The sequence below is a fragment of the Corvus brachyrhynchos genome, unplaced genomic scaffold (genome assembly GCF_000691975.1).
Source record: "Corvus brachyrhynchos isolate BGI_N302 unplaced genomic scaffold, ASM69197v1 scaffold56, whole genome shotgun sequence".
In the NCBI taxonomy this organism is placed as follows: Eukaryota; Metazoa; Chordata; class Aves; order Passeriformes; family Corvidae; genus Corvus; species Corvus brachyrhynchos.
This window is the reverse complement of record NW_008238664.1, coordinates 8,123,749-8,136,953: the sequence shown is the minus strand read 5'-3', so window position 1 is coordinate 8,136,953 and position 13,205 is coordinate 8,123,749. Positions and strand designations below refer to the sequence as shown.

Sequence of the window (13,205 nt, the reverse complement as noted above, 5' to 3'; positions counted from 1 at the left end):
GTGTGTGGGGCTGTATGCGGCCCCATCGCCCGCGCCCCCCCGCGGCGCTGAGCCCCCCTGCGGAGCGAGAAGGGGCGGCGATCCTGGGCCCGGGCTGCCCGCCCCGCGCCTCCGGGCTGCGGGATGGCGCCACGGCACCGCCCTGCCTGAACGCGGTCACACCGCAAACTTGGGTTTCCCGGTCCAGAGCTTTTGGAGGGAAGACATTTCACACAGGATGGGGAACCCACCCATGCTCATTAGCATATTCCACCATCTCCCCAAAGGACGGAGGTGAAAATATCGTTTAATAGATACATTTCCATGGGTTGTGCAATCTGGAAGGTAACTCACTGAATCAGATTCACCAAGGTGAGTTGTTGAACACTGCAGTTGTGTAACAGGGAAGCCCTACTACTTGCACTGTGCTCACAGAAGTTTTACTGACAGTCTTCAACTAATCACAGGTTCAAGAGTCAAAGTGCACAGGAGTGTGACAAATGGAGATTCATACACCTTACCCAGAGAGGAATACATCAAAAACACCTATGGGATTTGAAGGCCATGTATGTCAAATGGTGGAGATGTGCCTGTTCCTATAGCGAGCAGTACACACAGGACTAACGCAGCAAATACCACATTTGGCCTCTTTGCCATATATTAGCAACCCCAGATGGGGAATGAAGATGAAAGGATGCCAAAGCTGATCAAGATGGGCTTGACAGCAGCACAGCCACACACAGCACACCTTGCAGCAGAGTTCAGAAGCTTTGCACAGTAGCTTTCCATCTTGAACTGTGCATTGGCAAAGTGCTATGCTGGAGGTGATTACCTAGTAAAAGTCAGAACCAGCTTGGGAGTTAAAAATTACCCAGTTTTCCTTCATAGAAGGTAGATTAAGTTTTGTTCCTGCCCAGCCTCTTCTGGCTCTTATCCACAGCTGGATAAGATGGAAGTAGTCTTTGCTGCAAGTGCTCTGGGCTCAGATCAAGGTGCTCTGCCTGTATCTGACCATTTTGAGACGTGGTTTTCAGCAGCCTTCTGTATCTTAGACAGAAATGACCAGGCACCTGACAGCCAAGCACAGATGACAGAACATCTCTCTCCTTGGGAGCTCTGGAGCTGCAGGCCTTTTGGAGTTATTTCTGAGTGCACATTGGAACAAGGGGGAGCAAGTGGAAGTCTGGTCCGTATTAAGTTGAACTGTGAAATCATGTCTGTGTTGGTCTGGTGTCTAGTTGCCTATCTGGGAGTATAAATGTCGCTGAAGAGACAGAAGCTGGCCATAGGGTACAAGTGGCATGTCCTAATGTCACCACAGCAGATTAGGGCATCAGTCTCTCTGGCCCAATTACCCTCTATTTACTTATACAATGAGTAAGAGCTTCCAGATGTCCTGTTGAGGAAGAGCAAGAAAGAAACTTATGCTCTACACCTACCAATTAGGCTATTGATTTATTGACCATCTGAAGAGGTTGCCTTAAATCAGCTTTTGACAATATGAAAGATGAGAAACCTTCCAAGCAAAGCTTCAATCAAAACCAGCACATCCCCACTCAGTGCAATGAACTGGTGTCGTCCAAAACAAGTATTTGTTGTCAAAAAGCACGATCCCTTTTTCTCAGGAAGGACATAAACGGGCTCTGGCCCAAACCCACAGCTTGTGCTGCTCAGAGCTTCATGCTCAGTGTCCCTTGTTTGCACTCCTTCAGGAATTATGTTGCTCAAACCATTCAAACAATAACATGCATTTAAAGTATTAATTACACAGGATTAATACAATTTTGATTCTGCTTCTTTATCATTTTTGACATAATGTAAACACAGCAAGTGATAACATGTACCGAAAAACAAATCATGTTTCATAACTGAAACACAAGCAGCTATAAGGAAATGGACATTGCTCTGGTTTCAGGTGGCATCCTTGGTTCTTTTACAAGTAATGTTAAGCAAATTGTCTTTCAAAAGTCATCATGACCAATATGGCATGAAAGGCTGGATCCTCCCATGTGGATGCTTCCAGTTTTGGAACCAGCAGCAAATCTGTATGATGGCCATGTTCTAAATCACACCAAGTGAACCTGGAAAACAGGACTAAATGTTTTTCTGTATTTTTCACATGTGGAACCAAATTAGCTCTGTCAGTTTGTACTGTGTGACAGAGACAGAACTGCAAGTGTTTGCTTTTTGTCATTGCTACAATAGTTATTTAACTGTCTTCCAAACTCGGAGAGTGTATTTCATTGTCTTCTTGTAACACTTTGACCAATCTCCACTGGGCCTTATGTGGTGCCTCATCTCACTGCTGCTGCGACTCTGTTTTTGTAAGATCTACTGACATCAGTGGGATTCAGTGTTTAATAGCAAGAGGGGTAATATTCACATTTCTCCAGCACCCTCAAATTAAAAAGGCCATGGATGTGACTAAACAAACCCCAGACTGTCCTATGGGTTCCAAATGGCTCCTTCCTTGTGATTGTATTGGGCTCATTCCCACTACAGGACAGTTCTGTGAGGTGTTCTGGAAGTCTGTATTACTTGGAAGGACATTCCTTTCCTGTTATTTTTCATGTAGATGGGCCACTGCATTGGGAGATTGGTGGAATAGATTTTCTTCTGTAGATGAGACAAATATATTGAGCCCTGAACTTGGAGAGATGCTGCCCACCTCTCTGAGCTAAGATGTGAAAATAGACTTTGAGGGATTCTCCTGCTTGTAGGCAAATGTGGGCATGGGCAAAAACAACTGTAAGTGAGGGAGGAGAGCACTGGAGGCCTGGTGACCATTGTTCAGCAGTGATGCAAGACCCTTTGCAATTTGCTTTGGCAGCCTGGGAGCTCTCCAACTTCCAGTAATTCCTTGCTTGAGTGTGAAGTTTCAGACTGTGTGGAGTTCAGCTGTACCTACACCTTGTGTACCTACACTGTACCTTGCAGATGAAAAACAATTTACGCTCAATTTCACTCCTGTGTAGTGCCAGGACAGGCCACTGTTCTGTGCTGCTTACACAGGGATTAATTTGGAAACCGTGCCAGAAAATGGTTGGCTTTTGGTAAAAACAAACAAACAAAATAATTTCAAAACAAAAGCTACAAAAACTGATGATTTGTTAGGAAATCAGAGGTGTGGGATCATGCCCTGTATGTATATATACACGTATGGATGTGGAAGGTGTTTGCACTTCATGCAACGACCACAGTACACCATCACCAAAATCTAGAGAGACCAAGGCCTCAGAAAGCCTGCTGAAAGGAAAACTGCTGCAGGAGCTGAACCTCTATTAGGTAATGGTGAAACCATTTGAGAGAAAGACTTTAAAAACACACAACTGCAGGCAAAGTTTCTCATCTTAAGTTCACAAGCCAACCCACACTAAGACACAGAGATATGGGGATCCAGGTTCCATTTACTCCTCTGTTCATGGAGCTGCCTGTTAAATTTCTTTTACATCACAGTTATTGTTGGGAATAACATATCAAAATTAATCATTGACTCCTAATTAGACAGTGAATTTTTCTCACAATGCAATACTTCAAGTAAAACTGCCCTTCTTTTACTTTTGGAAGATTTTGATTGCAGCAGCTCCTTCCTATGCAGCATCACTTGTCACCTTGAGAAGCCTGTTGCATTTTGGTGTAAAGGAAGCTCATTGCTGATGGTGTTCCATATTTCTGAACATCAGTTAGTGTTTGGATACACCCCCATCTCTTCTACTTGCTGTGCTTGTCCACACACTGCTGTTTTGAATTGCTGGGCATACTATAGCTGTTTACCTGACTAGCACCGTCACTGGCTTTGCTTCTCCTGGTTCAATGCTCCTGTCGTGGTTTAATCCCAGCCAGCAGCTAAGTACCATGCAGCCGCTCGATCACTGCCTGCCCCCTACCTTGCAGTGGAGAGGAGAAATGGAAAAAAAAGAAACATAGAACTTGTGGGTTGAGATAAGAGCAGTCTAATAATTGAAACAAAATAAAATATAATAATAATATTTATAATGATGACAATAATGATAATTTTAATTTAAGGGGGGGAAACCCAAAAAAACCAAGCAATTCACAATTCAATTACTCACTACCTGCTGACTGATGCCCAGCCCACACCCGAGCAGCAATCAGCATCTTTTGGCCCACTCCTCTCAGTTTATATACTGGGAATGTTGTTCTGTGGTATGGAATATACCTTTGGCTAGTTCAGATCAGCTGTCTTGGCCGTGGTCCCTCCCAGCTTCTTGTGCACCTGCTCACTGGCAGAGCATGGGAAACTGAAAAGTCTTGCCTTAGGGTAAGCACAACTTAGCAACAATAAAAACATCAGTGTGTTATCAACACTCATCTCATACTACATTCAAAATGCAGCACTGTACCAGCTACTAAAAAGAAAATTAACTATCCCAGTCTAAACCAGGGCAGATACCTTAGAGAAATCTCCCACAGTCTTGTTTAGTGATTTTCTTAGCTTTCTTTTTAATTATTTTTTTGTCAGCCCTTTTTCTGTTAATAGTGTTTGGACATGACAGAATTACCCTGCAAGGATATTCAGAAGAGCAGTATCATTATCGATATTCAAGAGCAGTGTCATCAATATTCCTTTTGAAATTTGGATGAGTTTCTTAGAAATAGTCACCTGGCAACTGCATTTTGAGCACTGGGATTTTCTTTTACTGAGACATCCCGTAATTGTTACCTCTTTACTTCCAATAATATCACTAGGGTATTACCGCAGGCCTGGTTCCTACGGTATATCACCGTGTCCCGCAGCTATAGGGAGGAGGAGGAGAAGAAGATCCAGCAGGCAGGAATTGTGCAGCAAGATTGATTTATTTAATTATTTTACAAACTCTTTTATAGACTTTTTTCTTCATAGTCTAATTGGACAAAGGACCAGCCACCCCTTGGGGGTGATTGGCCAAAATCCTAAAACATCCATTATCAAAATATTTTCTACTATACCATAAACAAGACTTTCCAAGGTTGCAGGTGGCTTGGTTGTTTACATTCCCTGCTACCTCTTCTGTGAGAGAGAAAAGTCTCTCACGGACTTAGAAAAATAACAAGAAGATCCTCACTAACAGCATTTTTGTACCTACACTAGGGTACATTTTCAAGCATCCTTCTAGAAACATTTTTCCAGCAGTAATTTTATAGAAGTGCCTCTTGCACGGACTGTGTTCTGTTTGTGGGCACTAACAATGTCATCCTATCCAAATCCTATATTTGGAGGGGTGTAGATTTGTGAAAGGTCTTTGCTTCAGACCCTAATCATAGGAAGTCTTTCAGGGTAACAACTTGTTTGCTTGGAGTGCTTGTCCTCTCATGCTTAGCTTGTCTGGAACACAAGGACAGAAAGAGTGACTTGCTAAGAGAGAGATCAACAAATAGAAAAGAGCCAAAGGGTCATAAAAGTCATGGTTTATGTTGACATTTTGAATGACACCTTCTTAGTTGCTTGTTTTTTCTATTTCTGCATTCCACTGGAATTTGAATGAATGCAGTTTGCAAGAAAAATAATTTAAATGTGAGTACTTAATGGTCTTGAGAAGGAAACTTCAGATTGTGTAACCCACTAATACCAACACACCTTTTAAAATCAATAGTCAGTGCTCCAGGATTGAAGGAAGTATTTAAGTTAGCCTTGACTACTGAGCATTTAAATCTGAATGATTAGGAGTCTATAATGCATTTGCTGCAGAATTCTCCTCTTTCATTTAAAAGAACAAATTTCAAAATTTATTTATGGACTGTCCATGCAGTGAGATGTAGCATACATAATTATTTGCTCAAGTGAACAATTAGTATGGGAATAAAATTGTGGTACAGATTTTACTTCTTTAACTCAAATGGATAAATAAGTTACATGTTTGGACTTTATTCCCATGGCTTTGGGATCTTTTGTTTATTTAAGGTGTCCAATTCTGCATCAACAGAATTACAATTCAACTAGTTTGCTTACTTGCAGTTAATGTATGAGAAAGGGCTGTCAAATGTTCACCAGATTGATCAACAAAAAATTGATTTTTTTTCTGAGTAAATTTTTCTGAATTTCCGTATTTTGTTTCTGTTGTTTCCTTTTTTGGGGTTTTTTTTTGGCACTGTCTGTGATCCAAACTCAGTTCACATGTTCTAGCTGGTGTTATTTTGATATGTGTTTGCTTTAGGTGTACTGCGTAGGTACTTTCGGTTATGCAGCTTGGCTCCCTACTGAAGGAGAGAGACGGGCTCTTCAGAAAGAAACTGTTGCTTTGATATGCTCCCTGGAGGAGCCTGTCTCTGCATTTTCTATGGAGGAAGCCTCTGGAAATGAGCCTGCTAACTGTGCCACTTCAAAATACTCTGAAAAATGTTGCCTGCAACTGCCCCAGTGACCTAACTAGCTTTTTGATTATTTTGATTTATTTTTCTGTGCATAATCCAGAGGGTCTATCACCAGTTCTGACATCTCCCTTACTATCTGCCTCCCATCCTTCTTTGTAATTGCTACTGCTAAATCCCCTGTGCTCCCTCAATCCTTTCATCTTTGCCCCCATCTCTTTACATTAAGAAACTTTCTCCTCCCTCTCACACTTCTTCTGCAAGAATTGCCTTTTTTTTGACACAAAATCCCATGAGGCATTTCTCCCAAAATTGCTGTTTCCTATCCACTTCATTCCTCCAATTTTTTAATGTCCCTAGGAACCAACTGCCTTGCCTCTCTTTCAAACCCCTTTTTGATAGTCCTCAGTTCTTCTACTCTGTGTCAAGGCTGCCCATGCTGAGATCATATATTGCTTGGAAATGTTTGAAGGCAGTCATGCATATTTACACCAGCTCTGTGTGCTTAATCAGTTTGTTTGTCAGACATCCTCAAAGCAACATCCATCACCAAAAGTAGATAAGGAAGGCGGTGTTTCCCTCAGGTCCAACCATCTGCGTTTGTTGTCTTTGGCTTGGTTTGTTTCTTCTGTTTTCCTCTATAATGTGAGATTTGTTGCACCTATTTCTGTTGCTACCTGGACATTTCAAATAGCAAATCCCTGGTTTTTCTGTAGAGTGGAAATGCTGCCAGCATGCTTGGTCTCTCCTGATATGCTGCTGGGACACACCGCAGTTTTTCTGGCCTCCTGTACTGCAGTCTTATGACTGTTGCAGGATGCTAAGGAGTGGTGGGTGATCTGTGGTGGGTGGGGGACAGTGGACAAGTGTCATGTGGATGTTTATGACCAAACTCCATGGCAGGGGGACTTTATTAATCCAGGCACACTAAGACTCTTAAAATTAATGTCCGTTTCTTTAGAGTATTGCTATCCAGTATTAGCATGTGTTCAAATAGGCTACCGAGTGGGGTTTGATGAAAATGTGGATTTGGGGCTAAGGCAATGGGGAAGAAATAATAACTTTAACATGCATTTTTAAATAGGCAAAAAAGATTGTGTCAATCCAGCATCATCATAAAGCCTCCACAGCTTCTGCACAGTCAGGTTAATACCATGTGGTAGTGTTAGCAATTTGCAAACTTGGTGAAGTTTGCTGTGATACACGAGGAAGCGCAGCAGGAAATGGCAGTTGAGGAGAAGCATTTTGGCTGCAGCTGGATTTCAGGGAATCCATCTCTTGGCACAGCAGATGCTCTGTATCTGTACAGTACCATTAGCTGATCACCATTTTAAAGGGGCCTATTTCATCTCACTTCAAAAGAAGCAGTGGTGGGCACCCTGCACGTGCTCATCTTCTTCTACTGGCTATGAAATATAGCCCCCCATGCAGCCAGTGGCTATAGCCAGAGAGGTGAACTACACCCCTGTGGTAAGTGCTTGCCCAGTTCAAGCAACCAGGACTTCATCTGCTTCAGTGTCTTTTGGGTTTTCTCTCTTACTTGGAGGTTGAGGCTCATTTCCATTTCCTTTATTACTGAAGTGTCAGTTTCCATCTAGATATCTTTTTTACAAGGGTCTATTATTTCAGTATGTTTGTTTTATCAGCTGTTTCAATGGCTCCTGTTTGATCTGATCATAAATAAGACCCATAAATCAGTATTAAAAGCAGCAGCAGGGTCCAAAAACTTACTTAAATTTTATGGCAAGAAGGGACAGCCCTATTTTTTTCTTAGTATTATCAACATCTCTACAGTTAGAGCATCAATAAAATTTTTTGGTGTTTTTCTGGTTGGTTGATTGGTTTGGTTGGATTTTATGGTGTTTTGTTGGGGTTTTTTTCTGCTTTATATAGACCAATATTGGAAATTTCTAGTGAATATATCTAATTTAGCAGCCAGTACCTGCAGCTTATGACACAGTAGAAGTGCCAGGAAGGGCTGCTTTGTCTCTTGATGTTATATAAGTTCTTCCACTTTTCTAAGCTACCCACAAATATTTCACTCAACAGTACACATCAAAATTAGACTGCTTCCTAGCAGTCTCAACTTAAGGGTATGTATCAGTTTAAATGTTCTTTTCCTTACAATACACCTGCAGAGCTGAGATTCTTAGACCTTTTTTTCAGAGTTTCAGCTTTTGTACACTATGTCTCTTGGATCTGTGAGATCAGGAATGGATAACTGAAGTACTGATTCTATTGGAACCTGAGAACAAAGTTAGAGCTGCATGAATACCATGACAGTTCAAGCTTCAAACAAGAAAAAAACCCCCAGAAAATTAATTAGCCAAAACATCAAATCTAGGTACCTAATTTTTGTTGCATGAGTGAGATGAATGCAGAGATATGAAGAACGGTACCAATTGCTTTGTACATTACCTTCTATTCTATGCCAGGAACATACCATTCCTTTCAGTGAGCCTGGACTTATTTTCCCCTGAATGTCATGCTGTAAACAGACTGTTAGTAGTCCCAGACACATGACAGACAGCCTGAAATCCAGATGGTGTCTGTCAAATTTTAATGGTGAGCGTGAAATGCAGGAGAGCATTCAGATCTCTTTTGGGGTACAAGACCCCATCTTGCCTTTTAATTTTCCTTTCTGTGCCCCATGATTCCTCTGTGAATCCTCCTGCTGCTGCTTCTATTACTGTTGCTTTCAACAAGGCAACAGCAGGCTGTTCTGCTGCTGCCGCTGTGGCAGGGCAGTGGATGAGGAACAACAGCAGTAGCCACCACTGCAAACCTCTCCTGTCCTGGGGCTACCTGTATACATGTGGTCTGTGCAGAAATCAGACCCTTTTTCTTTCTAATACAAATAAATTCTAAAACTTTCTTCTCGACCCCAAACCACCCCCACCCCCAAACAACGAACAGAAAACCAAAGCCTAAAAAATCCCCAGGTATGGGTTCCTACTGGGCAGGAAACTGGCATGAACCAAAATTGTGCCAGGGATTGTGTTGATGATTTATTGGTGTGCATGTTCAGTTTACTTCAAGAGACGGAGCTAGTGCAGTGCACCTATTTCAGCTCTGCAGCAGGACCCTGACTTGCAATAGAGGAATCACTGGCCTAGGTGTGTCAAGGGGTTGAATCAGGTTGTCAGTGCCCCTTTCTGTGAGGGAAGTCCTTAAGTTCAGGATATTTCAGACAGAAAATCTGGCATCTATATTCCAGCCCCTTGTTCAAACCCCCTCTGATCAGCAAACCTAAGGGTAGGTGAAATTCTCCCCATCACTCAGCTAGCATTGACCTGGAGTTCTGCATTATTTGCAGAATCACTGTGCTTCAGGCATATTAGAAAAAATGTGGCCAAACAGTTCCACCAGATTGCAGAACAGGATTCCAGTATCTTGTCTGCTTTGATTTTGAAGTGCTCTCAGCAACATCCTACATAATCTTGTAGGGTTTTCTCCCGCAAGGCAAGGCAAAATGCCAGCTACAAGCTGAGGAGGAAACTGGCAGTGAAAATATGTCATTGTGTTACAAAGGGCTCTCCTTACTTTGCAGGCAAATTAAAAAAATATAAATCTGTTTGCTTCAGTTGAAAGAATACACCAAACTGCATGATGCACCTGTATAACCTGCCTTCAGCTCACACCAGCTTCCCCCTATAGGAGGATTTTGAAAAGCTCTTGTGATGCCGTGGGTTTACAGCCATGCAGCCCCTGCACCCCAAGTTGTTCTGTGGCGTGGCTCAAGATAGACAAAGAGAAAGGCTTCTGGGTTCACAACCAGCTCGGATAACTGTCGCCACTTTAAGGCTCTGGTTACTTATTTTGGGTCTTTAATATTGATTGAGCAACCTAGCTTTGGGCATCCAAGCTTGGAAGTAGTTTGGCCTAATTCACAGTTGTTTCTGTTCATCTATTATCCTGTTACGTTTCATTTTGAAAGGGAAAATCTTCTCACAATATAATTACTTATGCAAACTCCTTTCCTGGCACATCTCCACTATGCCTCTATGAATATGGTAGGAAAATGAAAATTTGATCTTATACCTGTGTTACTTATGCAATCTACAATGTCCTGTGGTTAAAAATAGGCTGACTTGGCTGCTCATTGTAACATGTAATATTTACATAGTGCCAGGTAACATGTCCTTTAAGTCAGAAACTCAGTGTCATACAGGCTTTAGGAGTATGTGCTGTGCTTGTGATTAATACATATAAAAATATGACAGAAGTAGAGCAATTTGGTAACAGTTTGGATACTGTGTATTTATGTGGTTATCGATCTATGTCTTGTGGGGAGCATCCACAGGGTCAGTTGTAGATATGCACATATAATGGGGTCATCCAGACTTTCTGAGACTACCAATTCTAGCGTACAATTAATTCTGTTCTAACACAGATGTTTCAAGTACAAGAATGTGTCTAGATCTTTAGTGAATACAAAAAGGAGCCTGCAGTTAAATCTCAAAGGCAGACACATGTATTGTAAATTGTAGAGGGATTCCTTGTGGAACAGGGGCATATGATACCCCTGGAAAGACTGGACAACCCAGGGTTGCTGAGGAAAAGCCCCTGAACAGGCCCCTGGCTGCAGGCAGGCCTGGAAAGCACCTGGCTGCAGGCAGCCTTGAGAGTCCTTGGCAAAGTAATGCACTGGTCGGCTCCCCCAAGGATTAGGGGCCGTCTAGAGGGACTGGGTGTGAATCTTTGCAAAAGCAGATATAAGCTTGTATAGGGAAACAATAAAGGGAGAACGATGCTCAAATCGTATCGGTGTTCGTGTCGTTACTCTGGCCGGCTCTCCAGCACTCGGGCCCCCCCAAAAGTAAATATGTAGGTTATCTGAGATTAATTCTGCCCTGTGAGACCATCTTGGGTTAAATATTGAGGTATTTTACCTCAATTACTATTATTAGGCTAAACTACACATCACCAGAAGATAAGCCTGCTTCGCTTCTACATAAAATGGCTCTGGCTCTTGCTGAGTCCAGCAAGTAGATTTTGAACTGCAGGACTAAAAACCCAGGAATAGAGGAGACATAGGAATCTTAGACCTGTTTCAGAAGTGCTGATGGATTAGAGTCAGGGACTGGTGGCTGTAGCCCACACTGGGTGTTTGAAGAAGTCAGATCTGCATGGGTAACTGCTTTGGTAGACATGCATGCACTGCTTTACAAAGGTTTCTTCTACGTGCCTCTACAGGTATTACTACCAATAAGCCATTGCTCTTCAGAAGGCCATCTGCTTTAAGGCCATCTGCTTTTAATTTTTAATGCCGTTAGCAGAGATTTATGAAGGAGAATTGCTGACAGACACCATCAGATAATCTCAGGCTGTTGGAGCTGGGGCCTGCCCAGAGATGGAAAAACAACATCTCTTACTGGAAAAGTAAAAGAATAAGGCCTGAGGCTTGAGGCATTGCAGTCAGAGTGGAGTGTATGTAGTAAGGATATTGTTAACATAGCTGCAGCTCATACAGAAGTGGGGAAGGGCCCTTCTGGGTCACTGAACCTTGCCAACTGAGGCACCAGACCTTCTGTCATGGTCATAGTGGTATTGATACCTGCACTAGTACCCTGAGGCTCACTAAGATGCATCTCCAAGTGCAGTATTCAGTGCTGGCTGAAGTGCAGTCCATGAGTAGCTCTTGCACCCAGAAACACCCAGGAACATCAGCAGCTGCAGATCTACCCTATCTCAATCTTCTGAGAAATTGCCAGTTTACAAACACAAAGAAGCATTTGTAGCCTTTTAAAAACTTCCTCTAATGTCTCTTATTTTTGCTGATGATGACTTCTGCAACAGCCAGAGCACACCTGAGCTCTTCTCCCCATTACTTTGCACGAATGTTAGATTTTGCTCATTTCCTTGAATGATTTTGTAATGCATGCATCCCAAGAAGTTCTACAGCTCTGCAAGATGCTATTCATAATGGAAAAAAAGATCTTGTAGACTGTTTTCCACAAGTATACAATATGTAGGAGACATAGTAAGTGAATTTACTAACCATTTCTGGAAGGTTATTTGCGCTCTTAAACAGTTACATATTGGTGCCTAAGCTCTTGTGGATCTAGACTTCTTCACATGCTTTTAGCTGCACTTTCTATGGGGATATTTGGGCTTGAAACCACTTAAGCCGACCTTTTCAAACTCCAATGCAAAATTAGGCATTCTCTTTCCACTTAATGCAAACGCCAGAAGTCCCTTCTATTCCAACAGCAGAAGAGCAAGGTCTAAAGCTAACAGCTGTCTCAGTAGCTCTGACTCCACAGGTGCCGAAGCAAGCACGTTCCCCTACCTGCCCAGATGACTATCATGTTAATGGCTTACTGCCTGCCTGTGGGCAGCCTTTCTGCATGCACCTGTCAGTGTTTAACCTGTTGGGTCTGTTCGAAGTTGTGGGTCTCTACGTGCTCCTAATAGTGAACTTCAGCCGTGCTCAAATCCACCCTTGTCTCTCCGTCTGGATAACTTGCACGCCTGGTTCCTGAAAGCGGCCTTGAGCTGCCTGTAGCAGCAGGCAGGGCAGGCAGCCTGGGCAGGGCCAAAGTCTCAAGTTGTGCAAGACGAAACCTCAAGCAGTCGCGTGGTTCTGAGCTGCTTGTACTACACCTGCCCCCACCAAAGCTCCTCCCAACCTCAAGTTCACCTCCCACCTTACTCACACGTCCTTCCCCTCCCGCAACTGCAGCGGCAGGCAGAGGCTTCCACAGGCCGTGTATTGCAAGGGACGACCACTCCGTAACCATATGCTCTTGTGCGAGGATTTGGTTTGCATGTACTTCGTCTGCGATGAGTGGTTTTGTTTAAATTTTTGAGGCCCGGACAAAATCCTGTACTAAGATCAGGGACCTGGGTAGTGGCCGTTTCGGGACGAGCCACCAACGCTGTGCTGTGGGCTGCGCTCCCCCTCCCAATGCTTT

General features: G+C 43.0%; 1 protein-coding gene across 1 annotated transcript in view; it reads left to right on the top strand.

Moving 5' to 3' along the window:
- The first annotated feature begins 7,713 nt into the window (after positions 1–7,713).
- The window catches only part of UTP20 (UTP20, small subunit processome component), a 69,880-nt gene continuing 64,388 nt past the window's right edge, over positions 7,714–13,205 (top strand). Inside the window, 1 exon segment of the mRNA XM_008636663.2 lies at positions 7,714–7,758. Within this exon segment, the coding sequence (XP_008634885.1) occupies positions 7,714–7,758 (45 nt within the window).